General features: G+C 47.3%; 1 protein-coding gene across 1 annotated transcript in view; it reads right to left on the bottom strand.

Annotated features, from left to right (window-relative positions):
• Positions 1–22,840, bottom strand: part of LOC118776742 (multiple epidermal growth factor-like domains protein 9) — a 103,045-nt gene that overhangs the window by 51,898 nt on the left and 28,307 nt on the right. The window contains exon 2 of the mRNA XM_036527272.1: positions 18,660–18,858. Within this exon, the coding sequence (XP_036383165.1) occupies positions 18,660–18,858 (199 nt within the window). The remainder of the gene's footprint in view (positions 1–18,659; positions 18,859–22,840) is intronic.

Raw genomic sequence — 22,840 nt, 5'->3', positions numbered from 1 at the left:
CACACACACACGCACATGTAACGGGTGGTCTCTTGCGTTGTGTTTTAATGTGATGTTACGTGGGTCGGCGAGCGAGCGAGTTTCGAACTGAGGTTCTTACTGCTCGCTGCCAACCCCTTAAAGCCAGCGTCGTTGCCAGTTGAGCTAAATGCAAATTGCCGTTAGCCTGTCGGCGACAACGCTACTTAACCAGGTCTCAGAGGGAGTGACGTAGCCGCTGCAACCACTCGGCTACCTGCTACCCGCTACCTAAGGCTTTACGCAGGACTCACACGAGCTACTCACTTCAGCTCCGCTACACACACACACGCACATGCACATAGATACACACTCACGCACATACGCAGTCACTCTGTGTTACTCTTTCTCTTTCTCTTTCTCATGCTAAAATACACACTCCCATGTCCATATTCTCCCACACACACTAATTGCCTCAACAGCCATTTTTCACTGTCTTTCTCATGTGCACAAGCACACACACACACACACACACACACACACACACACAGGCCCACTCAGTCCCTCTTTATTCCTTTCTCCCTTTCTCTCCCTCATGTCAGAATATACACATCCATGCGCATATTCTCCCACACACACTAATTGCCACTATAGTCATTTCTCACTGACTTTCTCATGTGCACATACACATGTACAAACATGCACGCACATGCACGCACACACACACACGCACACACAGAGCCCCTCTTTATTCCTCTCTTTCTCATGTTACAATATATACGTCCGTCTGCATACTCTCCCACACACACTATGCCTCTACAGTCATTTCTCACTGTCGTTCTCATGTGCACGCACACACTCACACACACGCACACGCACACGCGCACGCGCACGCGCACACACACACACACACACACACACACACACACACACACACACACACACACACACACACACACACAGCCATATGTTTCTCCCTCAGTCAGCAGGGGCCATTGCTTCCCTGCAGTGAGTGAGTGAGTGAGTGAGGGAGCAGACACAGGCTGCCGTAACATGACTGTCACCGACCCCCACAGCTGCTAACATGGAAGGTGAGACCCAGACAACTTCCTGTCAACGCACACCACTTCCTGTCAGATAATCAACACGACCTGCCACCCTCTAAACACCTGCCTCACTCCTCAGGGTCCATTCCCAAAAGCACAAAAAAAATAATAGCACACGTCTACAAATGTTCAAAAACGGTGCTGTAGAGAACATCTCCCTCCTGGGCATACATGTTCAGCGCTTTGAAAACAGATTTTTTTTAAAATATTCTTTTGCTGAACACAAATTGATTCTCCTGACTTGCATTGGATTGTCCTCTTCTTTTCCAAACCTTCATATTGGCCAGAGGTCTTATTGGACTTGTGTGCATTGTTCTCTTTATATTGAGAGAGAGAGGAGAGCCAAGTGCCCCATGATTGCTTTAGCAGAATAGGCACTCATGATGAGAAAAGCAGTATTATACAAGAAAGGGGATTCTGCAGACTGTACTCCTCTGATTCCTGCACAGAGAGACTCGTACATGAACACAGTTCATGGTTCTGGTTTACATGCTGCCTTGTTTGTGGAAACCCACTGATGTTTCTTGATGAATGGAAACAGATTGTTCTAGGCGTGTAATTAGGAATTCGTACAAGTGTGAGCTAATTACGCCATGCCTCTCAAAGAACTGAACTGGATTCTGTGATCCAGTGACTGATGCATGATAGTATACTTAGCTTCCCTTGACTAGTCAGGTTGCACAAGTTAACTTGTGGTAGGGCTTGAATAGTGTTATGCTCACACTCACTGTTTTGCTAAATGAATGTAATGTAATGTAATGTAACCGTGTGCCCTTTCAGATACACACGGTTGTCAATCATACCTCCTGCTTTGATCAGCATGGAGAATGCTGCATGCTTTTTCCTCTCCTATTCATCAGCCTCCCCTCTACCATGCCCCCCCCCCCCCCCCCCCCCCCTCCTCCTCTCCAACCTGACTGAAGATTTGCTATGGAAATTTTGGCGGGGTTTGATTAAATCAGAATCCATTAACATTTTAATTACTTCGCAGCTCCACGCTCGGGTTCCGGAACGCAGCAGGAGAAATGTCCCGCCATCAGCGCGCAGACCTGGCAGATGAGCTCTCCGAGGACACGGGAGTGTACAGTAGCGACTGTCAGCCACGCGCCGATTCAACATTAGCCTAAAATATGCAACCCGCACGCGTTCCTGCCTCTGCAACCCCACCAACAAGCCGGTCTGAAAAAATACAACCCCTGCAAAATAGATGTAGCAGCTAATTAGCTTGCTAATACATTAACGGTCTCGTGTTTGTGCTTGTACATTTCTGCATCAGTTTGACACTGTTCCATTTAGCTAACAATACAAGCTAGTAATTACAGAAAACTCATGTTGCTTTAAAGTACATACTGTACACTCAGGGTGGTACTGCAATAAAATATTTAGCATATGCAATAAGCAATGAGATTATGTATTTACTTCATCTGAATGTAAAAAGCTGCTGAATGTTAAATAGCGTCACATCATAGCATTTTTTCATAGCATTTTTTTCTCTGATAAAGTGTTAAAGAAAAGCAAGAGTTTTAACATCCCAAGCATTTCATCTTCCTAAACGTGTGTGCACAGCAGTGGGGCCATTGGGCAGATAACCTGGGGAAATAAACTGCAAACCGTTTCATGTTTCCTCTCAAACCTTTGGATCACCCCCGCCACATGTTCCGCAGGGAGAACAGGGACCACGGTGTGCGTTTCGCCTCCTGTTTTCGTCCCCAGGCAGGAACCAGTCAAAGGGGGGGGCAGGTACCCGAATGGGAGACCTCCCGAGTCCCTGCTAATTGAGTTCTCATTTACTGTATAAACACACTTCTGGAGGAAACGGAATCTGGGTGCGCCTCGCAGCTCCAGAACGCGGAACGCGGAACGCTCAGAGAGGCTCCGAGCACCTGGAACGCATTGGGACCTGGTGTGAGAGGGAGTATTGACATTAGTGTTCTAGAACCCCCACTCCCCCCCCACCCCCTCCCCCAGCCAACAGCACCACCGCCCAGCTGAACATGTGCCCCGGGCAGCCTGTGCTGACAGAGGCATGAGTGCTCTCACCACTGCTCCTCTGTACTGCACACTCACACTGAAGGGAGGAGGGGGGAGAGGGGGGAGAGGGGCAACCCCCCCCGACCCCCCACCATGAGGCAATTTCAGCCATCACACTTCGGTAATGACAATAAAGCTAATTGCCATTCACAGGTTCAAACATTTAAAACACGACTTGCATAAACACTGAAATTATGCTGCATGATTCTGTTCAGCTGTTCATTTTTTTTTTTCAAACTTATCTTCCCTAAGCAGACAGCAGCCCGGCCTCACAAAGGCTCTATTCAGCAGTTTGTGCTTGCAGTGGTAACCTGACAGTCCAAAAAAACCCACATTATCTCAGACGCTTAAGCCCCACGATGCGTGTGCGCTTTGAGGAGAGCCGCCCTCGTGATTGAGTGCACTGGACCCATTTAATTAAGCGCTGACAGAATGAGCTACCACTGAACATGGGAAGTGAATGGGGTAGGTGAGAGGAAGCCGTGTCCGCTTTAAAGGAAACAGTGCTCATGTGAACTCCCTGACCCGTCTTTATGCGGTCCAAAGGCACGGAACAGGGTACTCTGCTGAGCTTTTGTCCTGATATTATGTTTAAAAAGCAGGCTACTTGGGATGTTTTCAGCAGAATGCCCTCTACTTCGTTGACTATGCAACCAAGAGCAGGAGACAGAAGTCATGACTCAGGGTAATGAGCCCCGACTTAGACAGAAAAGATCACTCATGCAGCTCTGCTTCTCCAAGACCAACTCTCTCTGCTGAAAATACTGAAACCATCATCCCTACTCCTGAACTACTAAAACCATCATCCCTCATACCAATGAATATCAAAAACACTTCACACTTAAACACAATTAAGATGTGAAGACAGCGTGTACAGCGTTGTTGGGAGGCACCCTCACTGTCTGAAGGACAGGGCTCAGATGAATCCTCAGCTCTGATTACGCAGAGAGGGAGCGGGCACAGGGCAGTCTGGCAGGCTGGCTCTGTGAACGGAGGACTCATTCGTATGGCAGTGAGACGCCGTGCGCTTGTTGCAGAGACGGATGATCCCTGTCTCCACCCTGCAAAGCCTCGCCACAGCCTCGAAATGAAGCCCTCAGGACAGCAGACGGTGTGCTCCGAGACGTGTCATAATGTGATGGAACACTCGCAGAGGGCAGCACATGAGCACACGCGCACACGGGCAAATACACACACGCTGACTCACAGACACACACGCACACACACACACACTCAGACTCACAGACACACACACACACACACACACACACACACACACACACACACACACACACACACACGCTGACTCACAGACACACACGCACACACACACACACACACACGCTGACTCACAGACACACACGCACACACACACACACTCAGACTCACAGACACACACACACACACACACACACACACACACACGCTGACTCACAGACACACACACACACACACACACACACACACACTCAGACTCACAGACACACACACACACACACACACACTCAGACTCACAGACACACATACACACATAATCTGACACACACACACTCAGACTCACAGACACCCACACACAAATGCACACACGCCCACACACACAAAGACATGCACAAGCAGTCATTCACACTCATATAAACACACACACACACTCAAATACACGCATGCCCGCATACACTCAGCCTCACAGACACATACACACACACACACACACACACACACACACACACACACTCAAATGCACGCATGCCCACATACACTCAGCCTCACAGACACAGACACACACAAACAAACACACACAGCCACACACACACACACACACACACACACACACACACAGCCACACACAGCCACACACACACACACATTTACAGCGCCTCAGATACACGTTGCTAAACTGAAATGCCAAACTCAGATTTCACTTCCTCCTTCTTGCTTTGATAACCCTTTTACAGAGAGCGGGTGACTCAATAATTTCTCCTGAAACCAAACACACTGAGTCAGAGGGGAAAAGAGAGAAATTACAAAGACGATATGAAAGTCGGTTCAGGACACATTGTTATTTACGAGAGGTCAAGTGAGCTGTATCACAGGAAATAAAGGCACCCACCACCATTCCTTCAAATTTTAAACAAACACCACAGCCCATCAGAACGGGAACTAGGCAGAGCCCAGGTTCTAGCTGCAGGTGCTTTAAATGGTTTGTCTACCGCTGTGCTCTAACCATTTCAGTACATTACATTATATTACATAACCATAAAGAAACAATGGATGGCTCGCACTCAAAAAAAAATCCTCTAGTTGTAGTACATAAATTGATTTATTCCAACAGACACGGGAGCAGTTGAACAAAGAAACAAAACATTTGGGCTGCAGAGCTTTTGTCAGAGTGCAAAAAGTTTGCTCTGTTTTCCGTTAGAAATAATCACCAGCCGTGTGCTGCTCCTTGGCTCAAAATGACAACAAACTCAATGCTGGGTGTGGGTGCTCTTCAAGCTGTCTTTCCTGTCTGCCCAATAGGGAAGCAGGCAAGATGTAACTCTGTCAGCCTTGTTATGAACTGGTGCTGGCTAACTGGAACACAGGCCATGGGTAGTTGTCAAACTATGTTCCCATTTTGCTCCATCCGGCATGTATTGCCAGAAATAATAGCTTCTTTGCCGGCATAGCCAGAACAGAAAAATTGCTGATAATTACACTTGTGCAAGCAGAGCCAGTTTAAAGACTGTGAGAGCAGGAACAAGGTTTTTCACCGATGTGCCGGCAAGCAAAGGACAAAGGGAACTTTCTAATCAACAGCTATTTTACCATTCTAGTGAGTTATGGGCACATATTTTAGCTGGCTAATTTCAGGGCAGATCAAAGACGAATTGTTCAAAGGCTGTTGAAAGCCATTTCTCAGAGATTATCAATGAACTTTTCTGCTTTTTATACCAGTAAGATTGTCTGCAATCTTTTGCCTCTCAGTCGCCCCTGATTGGCTGGGCCTGGAGGTAGCTGGTGATGTCACTATGAAAGGAAATTCAGTGAAAAGTAGAGATGTTGTCATCTTTTTCATTTGAGGTCTGTGGTTCTAGTTCTGCCTAGTTTCGGTTCAAAAAATGGAAAATGGACTACTGGTGCCTAACAAAAGACAAAAATACTGAGCGACAACCCCCACCTCCTTCCAACACACACACACACACACACACACACACACACTTACACCCATCAATCAGCCCCAGTCTATCATTCATGTCAACAGCCCTGCGAGGACCTGATGGGTCTTGGCAGTGGTGCCACTGTATACAGGAAGTGGACATCTTTCCTGTCTGTGCATGTCACATCTCCGGCACCCTGCCCATCGCTCTCGCCCCGGGTGGCGGGAAAAGTAGGTCAGGGCACACGCCGACGTCTGCCTCGGCGACCTTGACTGTGGGCACGGCGGCATGGCCGGGGGCCAGAGGGGGCGGCCAGAACCCGGCGAAACCATTCCAGCGAATTACCAGCCGTGCAGCTTTCACCATGGACCGTGGCCACGGATCCATCCCAACCACTCCCCTCCCCCCTCCCTCCCCCTTTTCCGCTCATCCAATGACACGCGTCAGGCGTAACCGGCTCAGACAGGAACGGCACACGCGTGTCTTGATTTTGACAGCGCCCGTGCTCTGCTGGGTTGGTTCCCCCGTGCCGAGGCAGAGGGATGTGACTTACCGTGACTTATCTCTGGCGTTTGGGTCACAGGGCGGCCGTTACCATTAATAGACAGGCTACAGAGACAATGCAGAGGTATGGTGCCCCGCTACCCAGCCGTCAGAACACCCGGGCGCAGTTTGGGGGTGAGGGCTGCCGTGCCCGCCTGTCACTGGCAGTGGGACCAGGTCTGATCCAGTGCTGCGTAAAACAGACTCCCTCTCCCTCTAATGCAGCCCACCTCACCATCACCATGTAAAACGTCTTCCGCAGCAACTGTAACCGGCAAATGTCACCGCCTCCGGTGCAAGAGCCACTCACTACAGCAGCAGTTTGTTTCAATCACAGCTCTCTTGTTTTTTCTTTTCTTTCTCACTCTCTCTCACTCCCCCTCCCCACCCATGCTGAACACTCTAATTTGGGCTTACAACGGTTATCACATTCAAACTCACAAAAGAGCATAATCTTTTCCCCCTTCTGTCTCCATCCCATCTCTCCCTGTAAAAGATTGTGATTTTCTCCCAGGGAATGCACTCACAGATGGTGGTCTTCCACAACCCCCCCACTCCCCCCCAGCAGCTAACCCACAATCCACACAATCATTCCTGGCCTCATTTCTCCATTTATTCCTTGCACTAACATCCACAGCTCTCTTGGGCTCCATGCTACTGTTTCTTAGCAACCGCTTGCTTATTGGTACGTGTTGTTTCACATGGTACCTTATCTTACCGGCGGTTACCTTACAGTTGAGGTCCCCAATTCCCCAGACCATCAACAGCATAACCTGGTCTGTGAGCACCAAGCTGTTCTTTTTTATACAATAGTCATGTTCTTTTCCTTTCTGTGCGAGACGCAGGCTGTGTTTGCGCTGCGAGTGAGAGCAGCTGTACCCAGGACAGTAGCAGGAGCATAAATACATCCCCTTTGGCAGGGTTTCCAGCCTCATTATCCCCTCACTGCGAGCCAAGGTTACTCCCCGACTTCCTGATTTATGAAGAGAACAAATAGAAGACTGCTCAGATAGACTCATGTTAATTGCGAGCCTCATTCGGAGATATTTCCCAACCATTCTGATAAGCTGTTCTCGGCGACAAAAAAAACAAAAAAACCCTCCAATCTGTCAAGTATCTCAAAGGCCGCAGGGCCGCCAGAGCAATGACTCCGCTGCTCAGCCTCCTCAGCGCTGTGGAGATTATTTTCATTTCAAGGCATTTTTTAACTGTTTTGCCAACAGGGGGACGGACTTGGAATGTCAGACAGACCACACAAATTCAGGAATCAATTTTTGATGTTAACCTCTGGCAGGTACCGTTTCCCTTTGCCTTTTTGCTCAGCATCCAGGGGCTCTCTCTCCCTCCCTTTTTCTGCCTGCATCCATCTCACCCTCCCTCGTTCAAGGAGAAACCCAAAACCTTGGAGCACCTTGACACACTGTGGTGCTTCCTCTGCTGTGAACCTTTCTCAGAGCCGGAGGGGGGGGGGGGGGGGGGGGGGGGGTTTGGGTGGAAGGGTAGCGGGGAGGTAGGGAGAGTGGCCTGTCTGTCATGCGGTCCCCTTCTCTGTCACTCCGTTTCAGGTCACTGATATAAGCCTGGGATTATATCCGAAAACCAGGCCAGAGGTCATCGTATGTCAGCGCTTGGGAAAATGATGGCTTTCATTGGACATGTGTAATTGGGGGGTTGTGCGGGGGGTTGGGGGGGGGGGGGTGGCTTGTTTGGATGTCTGTTATGTCTGTCAGGCAGCCTCCGGTCCAGGAAGCGGAGCCTGGAATTACACAGGAACCGCAGAACATGTTTATTAGCATCTTGTGTTGGGTTTTACATATTAATTACAAACAGAGCATTACAGCTTCCCCGCCTACATGTGTGACTGTGGAGAGGGGCCTGAATGAGTTTAGCTTAGGCTGTTCCCGTAGACACAGAAGAGGTCAAAGACTGGATCCAGCTAAAATAATGTACAAAAAATGATGCCAAAATAAACACTGCTAAAACAAAGCTTGTCTAAATCTGTGTCTGCTTAAGGCAGACCACACTCTGAAGTACTGACATAATTTATTTGGCCATCTCTTCTTATGGATTAGATTATGAGTCAGCGTTGTGGGAAGCAATATAACAATATTAATAGGATGTGTCACATCAGTGTTAAGATCAAATGAAATCAAACCCAGACAGGTAAAAGAAAAAGGCAAATGAAAAACCCACACCAGGAGAATAAAAGCAAAAAGAGTGTGTTTAAAAGAAATCCATCCCCCTGATATTCCAGTTTACATGGGGCTGCTTTTTATTTTGTCCTTTCTACTGCCAGAAAAAAAACATCTTTCTTTTTCAGGCTTTTGTTGCCTGAAAAGTTTGTAGACAGATTGTTGAAAGACTTGCTGACGTAAAGCAGTGTTTCGTTGAAAAACCTACAATCCCCACATCTGCATCCTGGCAAGTTAGAGATCCGGAGGCAAACCCAATTTAAAGCAGAAAAACAGAAAGAACAAAGTTATCATCTTTTTTCCAGGGGATGTTTTTGTTAAGAGGGAGAAACATCCAACAACTTGTCAGATGCAGTCTGGTGCTGAAGGTACTTTCAACATATGTAAACACACACACACACACACACACACACACACACACACACAGACACAAACACACAGACACAAACACACAGACTTCTGTCCAAGTGATCACTGCTAAGGACAGCTAAGGACTGAGGTATTGTGCAATTATCCATATATGTACTGTCCGTATTATTTTTGGCCAGCTAAGAAACCTCCAGCAACGAATTTCCTCTTCACTGCCGTGTCTCTGTTATACTAACAATGTCCAATTTCAAAACAAGAGAAGCTGTAGTCCTTATTCAAAAAAAGACCTCCCTTTTCTGACCTCAGAATAGCCTGAGTAAGAAACTGTTGAATGAACAAAAGCATCAAGCGTGAATGTCACACATTGCCAGGCAAAACATTCTCTGTGGCAGATATGAAATTGAGCTCGCTTTCAGTGAGACTGGCAAATCAACTGCTAACAAAGAGGGTTCCCAAACACCTCTACTAACCAACTGCCTCTCACACCCCCACTGACATCCACCAGAGCCTCTTACAACCTGAGATATTGTTCTCAAATGAACCTCACTCCAAGAATTTCAAAAAGCACAAAAGGTCCCATCCATCAAATCCCACGCAAAAATCTTACAGCGCAGACAGAGGAACTCTCAGGAATCAGAAAGACAGATGGAATCTGCAGGTGGGATGGCGTGTCGGGCGACCCCTCCCCCTCTCCAAAATAAGAGGTATGGGAAACAGGCGAACTGGTGAACCGTCAAGCTCCCAAAATCCAGTCTGCGGCAGCTCCTCTGGTGAGAGGGCCACGCCCCGTCCGGCTCAGCGGGGCGAGGCAGGGGCGAGAGGCCTGCTCACTGATCTCATGTCTGCTGCCTTGCTGTTTGTAAACAGGCCCTTCCACACGGAGTACCCGGGCTCCCCCACCGCCTGCCTAATCTCCATTATTCACGCCCCGCCAGAGCCGGGGGGTGATGCGCTGTGGTAGGCCTGCCGCCGGATCTGCCGGGTGGGATGCGGCTCGGGCCCCTGCACCGACAGGCACTTTTTCTAGGTCAGCTGTGATTAATGTAAATGCTCCCGACTTCCCGCTCAACTTCAAGGAAAATAAGAATAAAAAAAATAACCCCACACATATACACACACATACACACCATCACATCTGAAAGCATCAAAGATGGGCAGACACCGTTCCGGGCAATCACCGGTTGAAACTGGAATGAAGTTAGATGAGGGAGTTTTGAGGCTGAGTCCTGTATCCGTTTCGGGCTGCTTTTCACTGCAGCGTTTGAAGATTTCCCATCGCCCCCCCAGGGAATGTTTTATTTCCATCCATCCAGGGTCGAGTCGCTGGCTGGCGTTCTGTTATTGCAGGGTATAACTGCACAGCGAGACTATGGCATTCTGTTTGGGCTTAATCAACATTCTCCAACACTGTAGGCTGAGAGGGAATGTCTGCTGAACAGCTTTCCACAGTATCCGGCCTCTCCGCCGTGGAGAAAATTCTAGGCTTTTTCCCGCTCTACCTCACCACACTGGTGAGCCAATATAGCCCCTTTTCTTCAGTTGTACAGCGCAGGAAATAGCTCTCGTTCTTGGCCGACGTTTCCAGGTCCTTCCCACCCGAACCCTGGTTTCTGACCCAGACTTTACCCCGACTTTGCGTAAGTGACACTGAATTTAGAAAGCGCGTCCTTCTCTGTCCTCCAATGGGACAGAACACGGACAAGCACGCTAGCTCAGGGAAAAGGGATACTCCAGAATGTTCCCTTCCCTGACCCTGGGCCGTCAGTTCTGGGCACCAGCTCCTGGCTGTGTGCGGAGGCTAAGTTACACTTCAGACTGACGGGTCAAAATCGAAATCCACACCAAAGGCAAAACAGCAGCTAATATATAGGTAGGCAGTTGGCTAAATATAACAGCAGTCAAGGTCGCAGGTAGCTACACAATCTCTCTCAGACAGACCATTGATCGCGCTTAGAAGGGCATCATGCTCAAAAATGAGCTCAATATTCCATTATTCACCCCCACACTAAACTGCCCGCCCGAGCAGCGCTAGGGGTACCACCTGACAGAAGCAGGGAGCAGCACTGGCCATTTCTGCCTTCACAGAAGCTACACAGACAGTGGTAACACAGGGGTGGCAGTGTAGCATAGTGGTAAGGAGCAGGACTCGTAACCGAAAGGTTGTCAGCTTCATTCCCCGCTGGGGCACTGCTGTTGCACCCTTGGGCAAGGTACTTCACCCAGAATTGCCAGCTGGATATTTACATGGATAACATGTAAGAATTGTAACCTATGTAAGTCGCCCTGGTAAACAGTGTCTGCTAAATGCCTGTAAAGTATTTCTGCCTTCACAGCAGCTACACTGACAGTGGCACGATCCTCTGTTTGTTTTGGTTTCCGTATTCAGCGCAGATTTACCGTGTTAAGCACACAGCGGGACATATACCCCCCCCCCTCTTGGTGCGGCTTATAGAACACAATAGAGAAGCTGGCTCCTTGGTGTCAGCAAAGACCTCAGTGACTAAAGAGACAATGATTGAAGATATCTCAGTACACCCCAACTGTGACATCAGCCCCTCTTAGCAACCCACAAGAGTAGTACCTATTTATACATGACAGGAACTTTAGGACATCCGTGCAGTGAGTTTAGAATGGAGATAACACTCTAAGGTCAAAGATTGAAGATGTCCCAGAACACCCCAGCTGCGACATCAGCCACTCTGAGGCCCAGAGTACTAGTACCTATTTATACATGGCAAGATCTTCAGAATATCTATGAGGTAGGAGTTTAGGATGGAGGTAACACTTTAAGGTCAAAAACTGCAAATGTTCAAGAATACCTCAACCGTGACATCAGTTGCTCTCTGAGGCCCATAGCTGTAGTGCCTACTTATGCACAATTAGCACTTGAGAACATCTGTGAGGAAAGCTCTCCTTTAGGATGACCTTTAGTAACACTTGATGGGTCTGTTACAATGACATGAAACAGAGTGAAGTTCTGCTGGACAAGAAGCAGCAGACTGACAGGCCTCCTTCACAAGGCATTGCTGTACTCATCAGTACTGGAGGGGGCTGCGTTGTACCAGGCGACCCGATCAGGCCAAGACGTGAGTGGTTCCTCTCCACAGTGGCTGCCCTCTGTCCGCCCGGCCCACAGCAGACCCCCTCTGCGGAGTTCACGCTTATCACCAATATTATCGTTTCATTACCACACCTGCGTTGGCTTTAAAGTCCTCCCTGCAGGCCAATCGGTCCCGGATACAGGGTCTCCTATCACTCGGGCTGGGATATCCAGTTTCCAGGAGCTTGCTTACCGCAGTGCGTGCGCTATAATTAGCCGCTCACGGTATAGGTTGAGTTCTGGGGAAGGAGAGACTCTCCTCTGCACACAGCGGAGTCCAACCTCACGCTAATGACGAGAAAATGTCCCATTATTCCTCCCTCTGTCAGGGCAGAAAGCCCCCAAGCTAAATCACAGGTACATTACCCTGCTGTAGCATTCAGTAATTTTCCTGAATTTTCATAATTGCAGACTCAGGCATTCCACGGTTACATGTACACACTCATTCATCCATATACATGTACAACATATACTGCATATTTGCATACAGTATACACAGGCATCTATACATTATGAAGGATAATGAGAGTAACCATTGAGCTGTATTTAATTTTAAAGGAAAAAAAAACATCAATCCAACAGGAAATTACTTTTTCCTGGTTTTTTACAGCTAAGGCAGGCTGTGAACACTGTGATACTCAAATTCCCTTGGTAGAGACATTCAGGAAGTAACATCAAGTCAGACCCCCCTTTGCTGACATTTATAGACACCTCCAGAGATATCCACTAGAGGATTACATGGGAAACAGTTGATTTTTTCCATTTGTTTGAAAGGGGAGGGGCTATTTGAGCAAATATTGTTCACCAAATGCCACTGGCTAAGCAAGGAGTGACCCACCCTTTATATTAAAATAAAACAGGAGGTAGTGACGTAATGCAGCCCTGTGGCAGAGCCAGGGAGCCCCTAACCTCCCCGAAGGGCTTTACTTCAGAACAACAGAACGGAGAGGGCTGTTCCACTTACACTACCGAGAGATACACATTAAACAAAGAGTTTTATATCACGTTTGATCTTTTACAAATACACAGCTCCGATCGCACTAGCATTAGCCATCCACGTTACAGAAGCCACCTCACTTGGAAACTGGCATCCGATTCAGTGATATTTTAAGGCAAATGCAAAGAACTCCAGGTGCTTTTTACAGGTAAGGTAGAATCAATGAGGCGTGACGAGGCCTTACTTCATCCTGTCATTAAGCAGCGGGAGCAGATTATGCGCTTAAACTGAAATCTTACTACACTTAGGCTGACATTAATTTGTTAAATTGCACGTTCATTTTGACAGCAAAATTTTATGTCGAAGAAAGCTGACACACACAAATTCTGTTGCTGGAAATCAATACGCACACATTCAATCAGAAACCATTATTTGCCAAAGCCATGGCATAATACATGATACATGTTCAGCATTTGTTGAATTAGGATTGGAGCTTGAAGAATCTGTAAAGATTAGCTGCTGAACCCCTGTTTAAATCCCAGCTTTGATCCTGCCCACTTACAAACAGCCAATTACAAACTTGTCCTTTTACCAGCTAGGATCAGCGCCTGAGCTGTGATTTGCGGCCAGCAGGTGATTTGGTTAAAACCCAAAAGCCTTTGTTTAAATCACTGATTCTCAGTCTTGCTCCTGGGGCCCCCTGCTCCGCATGTTTTCCATCTTTCCCTGCTCTGCCTACCTGACTGAGCTCATCAGTGGCACTTTTGATTAGCTGAGCACACCTGATTTAATCAAGAGCTCACAATAATTTCAATCAGGTGTGTTTGGAGCAAAGACAGATAGAAGATATGCAGGACAGGGGGCCTCCAGGAGTAGGATTAAGAAACACTGGTTTCAATAGTGGATTGTAACCTTGAACAGCCTCTTAGTGGATCTCGGCATAGCTAACATGCAATGAGGGTCCGCCACAGCAGCAGGGGGTGCTGTCTGGACAAGATAAGATACGATAGTACTTTATTAAGATAACAAGGAAATTGCTTAATTGGACAACCACACAGCCAAGCATCAATACAGATGGTACTGTGTGACAGGTTGGCAGGTAAGCACACCTCCAGAGTCACTCTGTTTGTGCAGAGACAGGCCCCCTACCAACCCCCCACTGGATGAATGTAATTACTCAGAGCACAGGGATGAGGGTCCATAACCAGTTAATCTGCATAAGTCAAAGTGATTACCACGGAGCTGGTCTGGCTTGCACGCGCTAACCCATAGGACATGGCCCCAGCTCAGACTGTCTGAGCAGGATCACAGGGAATCGGTCTGGGGGTGGGCCCGTAACCTAATAAACCCCACCCCCCACTCCATGCCCACCTTCTCCTCCTCCCCCATGGAGACCGGTACAGCCCCAGTCCACGCTCTCAGCTGGAGAGAGGTGCCAGTTTGCAAACTCGGGTGAGTAAGAAGTTTAACCCTTACAGGGAAGATACAGATTAAATAGTGGAGAAAAGCTGAAAGCGCCTACAACTGTGTGAGACCGGGGTGTCTGTGTGTGTGTGTGTGTGTGTGTGTGTATTGGGGGGAGATAATAAGAGCCATATTAATCATTTCAGTCTGTGATGCTGCCAGGACCTGTCGGTGAGAATTTAATCCAATAAAGCCTGCACACAGGAGTGTTCTGCCTGCCTCTCTCCCCCCAGCCCATATTCCACACTGCCTTTCTGTTCCGCAGATTAATAAAACTCCTGCAATAATAATGTCAGGCATCTTCAGTACATTTTACCTAGAATCCACCAGCCAACATCCAGAACACAGTGCAAGCATTGTGCCAGTAAAAATAGACACTGTAACCGTTTATTCGAGTGTAAAAAAAAAAAAAAAAAATTCCTCACAATTTGCTGACACTTCATTATGAATTTCAATGTATTTGTTCATGTTTTTATGGCACGTCCGCTGAGCCCAGTGTCACCACCAGACGCAGGGAACATGATAATAATGGATTAATTAAATGCCCTCATGCTCCAACTATTTCACCCACAGCGGGCGCGGATATTAAAAATCAAATATTGCAAATGCCTGGCAAATAGATCTTCCTTCGCTCATAATGGCACGCATTGAGATCAGCAATGCCAGGAGGCTGGATGGCTCTCTGGCTCGGGAATAATGCCGGGCGTGTTTCCTTCCATTAAATGAAAAGGAGCTTTGTCACTCGGCAGTTAATTGCTGATTATTTTCAACACAAAGCAAAGGGCACCCGCATAAATGGATTTGTGTGTTAAGACCGAGGACAGAAACGTGATTGTTGCGGAAAATGGCACGGAATTCAGCCGAATCACCCCCAAGCTTGAAACGATAGCTTTTTTCCTCGAGATACTCAAGACCACTGAGCGTTCCAAAAAAATCACCTACATCGCATTGACCGTCACGCTTCAAAAACAACTTCTGAATATCTGATGATATTTTAAGACAACAGGCAAAGAGCTGCAGGTAGTTTTTTTTTTTTTAACAGATAAGGTAGAATCGGCAAAGCGTGACCAACAGGCCTCACTTCTTCTTTGCTTAAAGTGCCAGGAATAGATCATCCACTTAAAGTGAAATTGCTACCGCAGGGTTTCCCCCTCTTTGATGTGCCTCACCCGAAACAGGAGCACGTCTGTGGCAGAGACCACAGCTGAGTGCCGCCGCGCAGAGCGCCGGCCGGCTTTTGTTTTGTTGTGGCATTTCTACACGCGGCCACCCAGGCGCGGAGGGTAGAAAGAGGCAGGGGGGCTTTTTGGGTGATGTCCCGGCAGGGGCCAGCGCTGGCAAACCCGCATAGAAACCAGCGCCATGCGTTCCGTGTTCATCCCACACCGGCACCGACCCCTCCGTCTGAGAGCCGGTCCTAAGGAAGCGCTTTCCCTCAAACTTGACACGGCTTTCTGCGTGGCTTTGGAGGAGAAAGGAAACTTCTCGATCGTCCAATCGGAATCAGGTGGAGGGTATCGCAAAACAAAGCACCTCGGATTTCCAAACAGGCCATGCGCGTACTTCAGCCTGTAGACTTCTTAAGGTCCTCCTGAGCAGTATTATTTCAGAGGGGAAAGGAGTGTCACAATGTGTGTTCTCAGGTTAACTCCGCCCACGGTGCAGCTAAAACACCCATTCACACTGCAAGAGGAGAGCTTAGTAGAACGAAATGCCACAAAGATGCACGGTCAGCTCTCTGACCAGCGACATTCCTCACGATGGTTGAGACACTAAAATACAGCAGCTATTTTTAAGGCATGTCGGAAAAACACCATGCTCTCTCCCTCTCCCTCTCTCTCTCCCTCTCCCTCTTCCTTTCCCTCTCTCCTTCTCTCCCTCCCTCTCTCCCTCTCTTTCTCTCTCTCATTTTCTCCCCTCCTCAGCCTGCCACCACTGCGTCCCTGCTCTGTTTGTGACCACAGGCTTGTCATTTTGTTTATACAGGTCAAAAAAATGGGCCTTTTGGAGAAAGTCTGAGCTTTTTCGGAATGTGTGTCTGGCTGTAAAAGCTATCACTGCCCTCATAGGCTGTCTATGGGACCACAACTGCGTTCAGGAGGAAGAACATTCACAGCAGGAAATTTTAAATGGATGGTACACTGATTAGTTAATAAGTGACTGTTGACTAGTAAGTTAACTGTTCAGTTAACTGAGGAACAGGTTGACAGAAACCACTAAATTAATTAGTGAATTACTCTGTCACAGGTAACATTTCAATTTCAACATCTATGGGTACTTGCTTAAGAGTGGCAGAGATAAAAACACAGCATTGACAGTATCTAAATTGAAGTGATTTTAACTCCATGCTGTGCAATGATACTTGAATCTGAAACATTTGATATCATTGTGAATTCCCAGCTATCCTGTCGGTGCAGCCTATTCCTTTGCTCCTTGAATCAGATGAGCAAATTCAGATGGTGTGGCCGCTACAAGTGGAATTATGAGCTAACTGTTCTTGGTTGTATTGGCTTGGATTTTGAAAATTTGGTATGGAGCCCGCGACGAATGGAAACAGGAACAGACCTGCCCCTCTCTGTCCCTGGGGTGACGTTCCCAAAGAAAGCACAGAGTACCTGTCATTGTCTCAGGCCTCAGTGATGAACACCACAGTCTTCTGGCTTGCAGAAAATGAGAAGCACTCTAACACTTCAACGGAAAGGTCACTCTCGTTATTCCTGCTCTGTTACTACAAGCTGTAACAGCATCTTCAGGAAGGCAGTCCTTCAGGGGTGTTTCCAACACAAACAGGCTAGCACTGACGTAAAAAGCACACCTGCTGAGACACACACATGCGTGCCCACGCACACGCACAATCCCCATGGGTTAGTGGGAGGCAGATTTTCCTGTCACTGAAATAGCCAGACAAGATATCACTTTTTCCATGTGTTTCATTCAGACTTGCCCTAACCTCACCTTGTCATACCTCAGTACTGACACACTGACTGAGTTGCCAAGCAACAACACTGATGACATCACAGTCCCCTCAGCTGGAGGGCCGAGTGAATACAGGTGAAACAGGTGAAGCAGGGGAGGAGACTGACAGGTTGGGGCACCTGGGGACAGCAGCAACAACCAGTCTATGGTGCTTCACCTTTCAGAGGTAACCAATCAGCAACTGACACCTGGAACACCAGCTAAACTTCAGTTAAATTCTTCAGTTAACCAACTGAACCTGCAGTGAGCTGCACCTCGATATGGCAATAACCCCCCCCCAAAATTACACCAGATGCACAAACTGCACGTGTGTAGCATTTCTTTATAAGAGAAAGCAAACCAACAGCTAGGAAAATAACAGAAGAACAATTGCACACCTGACCTAACGGCTTTATACAGGTGCATGGAGAAAATAAACCTTAAAAAAGGCCCTGCAATGCGAAATTTCAGGAATTCAGTAATACAAACATGATGTATGGTTTACATTCCTAAGATTGCTGAGACCTGAGCCTTAAGGGCAGCAGCCAATTTTCCCATTAGGGAAGCAGAGCTGCATTTTTACCCCCATGCCTTACGGGAATCTAAATGTCTTGATAAAATCCAGAAAGCTGGACTAGGCCGAGCTGTGCAGAGCCATGCCAAGTTGGGCCACACCGAGCTGGGCCCGGACTGAACCACGCTGAGCTGGGCCCAGCTGGACCACACCGAGCGTGGCCGGGCCACACTGAACTGGACGGAACCAGCGCGAGCTGGGCTACACCAAGCCAGGCCACACTGAGCCAGTGTAAACCGAACTGAACCAGGCCGAACCAGTCTGAACCGGGCGGAGCCGGGCCGAGCCCTCACCTGTCGCAGCGGTCTTCAACGGCGCCGAAGGAGTCGCAGCCGCAGGGCAGGCAGCCCGTGGAACCGTTGGAGAAGTGTCCCTCCTCACAGTCCTCGCACTGCAGGCCCGTGTACCCCGAGAGGCAGGAGCACTGTCCCGTCACCCTGTCACAGTCCTCTGGGTCCAGGACGCCCTCGCTGGTGCAGTTACACGGGGAGTCTGCCAGGACACACACGCACACACACAGGTGAACCTTCTGTGCAGGTGAAGTGTACATGCCAGATGTGTGTAATTATTTAGCTGGCAGGACATGCAGGGGCACTTCCTTTGGACTGTGCCTGTGAATATTTTGTTAGCTTACACACACACACACACACTCACATACATACACACACACACACACACACACTCACATACATACACACACACACACACACACACACACGTATTATACAATTTACAATATATTATACAAACTACACTACACAACACTATACGAAATACTCTCTGCTCATCAAAGAGAGAAGAGTGCTAAATTAGAAGGCTTACACATTCTCGCCTTTTATGCTTTTCCTGTTCCTTTACCTGGTCTTTCATTGGGGACATAAATCAGAGTGAAGATGTTTTACTGACATCCACAAAAGGCACAAGCAGTGCAAAGCCAGCACAAATACATATCTTGTTGCCTTCTTGAGAATGTAAAAAAGCGTGTGAGAAAAAGCAGACACTCCGTATCTTGTCTCTCGTAAAACAGAGAGGGACGACTTTGGGAGAGCTCCCTGCCTTACCACTGCCGCCTTTGTCTGGTTTTGTTCTCCCCCCCCAAGGGCAACGAAAACACAAGTATATACTAAATGCGTCTGGAAGGAAGCAAAGTAAACTATCCCTTTTTCATTTCATTTGGGATCAGCATAATGCTCCGTTATGGAATGTGAAAAAAATCTAAGTAAACTGTGTACAGAGAAACTGCATAGGAAAGCAGTTTTACACCAAACTACAGTACACAAGCTGTCAATATGAATAACAAAATAATATTTTTAATAGTAATAAAATATGCCAATGTGCTTATATATGATTTTGGGGACTGCACCTTATACTTCAAGGGCCTTGCCTTCACAGGGCTGAATGAACAGGACATTAAGTCCTGGGGACAGCCATTTTCTCACTGTGTTACAGTAAGAGATAAAGCCTGCTGAGGCGGCAGTGTCAGCTCCATGCTTCCAGTGCAGTGGACACATGTTTCCCCTCCCTTCAGCCATCCCATGATGCTTTGCTGCACCACTATGATGTTTTTGCAGTGCTGGGCTGCAACACACAGAGAACACAAATCTCTCCCAAATTTCTCTCCCTCTCTTTCTCTTTCTCTCTCTCTCTCTCTTTCTCCCTCTGTCTCTCTCTCTCTCCCTCTGTCTGTCTCTCTCTCTCTCTCGCTCTCTCTACTGGGCTGTGTCTCTTCATACATACTTACAAAATGAATCAAATTCACCCTTCCTCTCAGTTTTTGCACAGGGAGACCACGCTCAACAAATCCTCTGGACTTTTTTTGCGGAAATTACTCAATATGTTGACTCAGATTTGTCGTATGATATTACATATCTGGATTTTCAAAAAGCGTTTGACAAGGTGCCACATGAGAGACCTCTTATCACGCTGGAGGGAGTAGGAATTAATGGTGTTGTGTTGAAATGGATTCAAAATTGCCTTCAGCATAGGATATAAAGATAAGAGGGATTTTATCTGAGCAAGGAGTTGTAGGAGGCTGAGTCCTGCAGGGATCAGTATTGGGACCTTTGCTGTTCCTTATTTACTTAAATCACCTTAATAAAAAGGGTATTACAAAAAAAGGAGGTCAGGGTGAAGCAAACAGTTTAGAAGCTAACAAAGGGGTTCAAGATCTACATAAAACCCTGATGAACTTTAACGCCGCCAAATGTGAAATTCTGCACGTGGGCTGAATTTTTTTTTCAAAAAAGAAATAAATGCATGGAATAGCTTTCCAGGATTTATAGGGATGAAAATTTATAGTGGTATTTAGAATTTATAGTGGTAACAAAGACTCTCAGAGTGTTCAAGACCAGGCTTGACACCTACCTGTAGATACAGTGTGGACTAGACAAAATGACCAGTGTAGCTGGGCTAAATGGCCCATTCCTGTCATTAAACTTCTCATGTTCTTTTGTTTTCGCTCCTTATAAGGCCATTGTCCATGCTCGTTACCTTATCAGGCCAGAGTTAAGTTTCTCCTGCTCAGGGCAAGTATCAAATAGCCCTTTCAATACTGCACAGTAACACCCGATACAGCACCATGAGTACAGTGCCAGCCTGCATGTGGGTGTGACGTCAGCAAAGCCACTCCCACTGTACTTTACATTTACATTTATTCATTTAGCAGACGCTTTTATCCAAAGCGACTTACATAGGTTACAGTTCTTTACAAGGTTATCCATTTATACAGCTGGATATTTACTGAGGCAACTGTGGGTTAAGTACCTTGCCCAAGGGTACAGCAGCAATGTCCCAGCGGGGATCGAACCGGCAACCTTTCGGTTACGAGTCCTGCTCCTTAACCACTATGCTACACTTTGTGACCTCACAGTAGACAACGAAGAAGGAAGAGAGACCCAAGTAGGCAGCCTGCTGCCAGGAGAAGACTGACAGGAGCAGTGTCCAATCAAAGGTGACATTCAGCAGAGACTCGGGGGGAATCAGCGAAACGAAGCTCCTCTGTGCAACGCTCGTTCGGTTGTGGTGAGGTTACGCAGGGTTACACAATCTCTGTTTTCTGTCGCTGAATTATGTGATAGTGTAGAGAGGTAGTTTGTTTGACTCAGAAAACGCATACCTGTGTGTACCAGCTATGAGTCAGAAAGAGTGTGGTTAAATTAAAACAGATGACACAGTAAGTGTGTAAAACAATAACCTCCCCCTCCAAAATTGTTTAAACGGTATAAAAATACACATTATAGATGACAAGAGAATAATTTTCTCGCCTAGAGATTATCTTTAATGTTTGCTCTGGGAAAACAGTTTAAGATAAGCCACCTGCTTTTGACTCCCATTTACTTACGCAACTTCTATGATTTAAAACACCAATTTTTCAATCTACTAGCTGCCAAACACCAATTTTTTCAATCTACTAGCTGCCAAACATCTGACTGAAAGCTGCTGCAGCCAGTCACGTGGCAATCAGAGTAGCGGCCCCTGCATGTGGTTGGCTGTTCCTGCTGCTCACTTTTCTCCATTGTCCTGTGAAATGGTGAGCAATGGCCAGATCTATATAGCTTGTCAGCACTTAAAAAAAGGACACCGTAGATATAATTAGCACAGGGAACAGCATGTGTTTTTCACACCAGTTGACAGGGGAATCAGAAAAGAACATCAGAGGTGACCTTGTCGGGCGATTAGATTACACAATGCGCACCAGACAAAGGCGACCAACTCCCGCACGCGCCTACATTGCAGCAGAGCCTTACAGTGGAGAGGCGAGCCATAAGTTATCACCTTTCTGATAACATATGGTAAGTGACAAGGTCCCTTTTCAGCGCCGTGACCAGGATTCCCTGTGTTTTTCCACATAGTGTAGAGAGGACAAGGAGAGGACAAAACCCATCTAGCCACAACCAAAGTGTTCATGTCCTGGACAGCTCCAAGAGTGAAAAATGAAGACATGGTCTCTAATGCAGTCAGCCACTGACAGAAACTACATTCCTGTTAACAGTAAAAATGATCATGGTGCCTTAATGCGAATTTGTCCAGGGGAGGTCTGGTTAATGCTCTTTTCACTGCCGGGGGTCAAGATTCCGTCCAGAAACATGCTTTGGGTCCCTGCACACTCCCGTTTCTTTTAATTAACAGAGATCTAATTAGCGCAGATGAATTAATTGCGCTTAAGGTAATGTTGACAGACCATGATGAAGTTCGGCCTCCCAGACTGGAGGATAGAGCAAACTTGAGAGAGGTTAATTAGCTCTTAATTAGGGAGAGGAATTTAAGGTGCTGTTGATACCTGATAAATGCCGTCTGCAAGTCTGCCTTCCAGCCTCTGAGCCAGGTCTTTGAATGGATTCAGTGAAACTGGGCATTTTTGCTCTGTCTATGCTAGCATATTCTCTTTGCTCACACTTTAATGAAGGAGCCTCTGTTGAGTCTAGACCGTAAGCACATCTACAAGAAGGTGACAATTTACTGTAATTCTGCAAAA

The sequence above is a fragment of the Megalops cyprinoides genome, chromosome 4 (assembly GCF_013368585.1).
Source record: "Megalops cyprinoides isolate fMegCyp1 chromosome 4, fMegCyp1.pri, whole genome shotgun sequence".
Taxonomy (NCBI): domain Eukaryota; kingdom Metazoa; phylum Chordata; class Actinopteri; order Elopiformes; family Megalopidae; genus Megalops; species Megalops cyprinoides.
The sequence above is the reverse complement of the archived record's forward strand: the minus strand, read 5'-3'. Positions and strand labels throughout refer to the sequence as shown.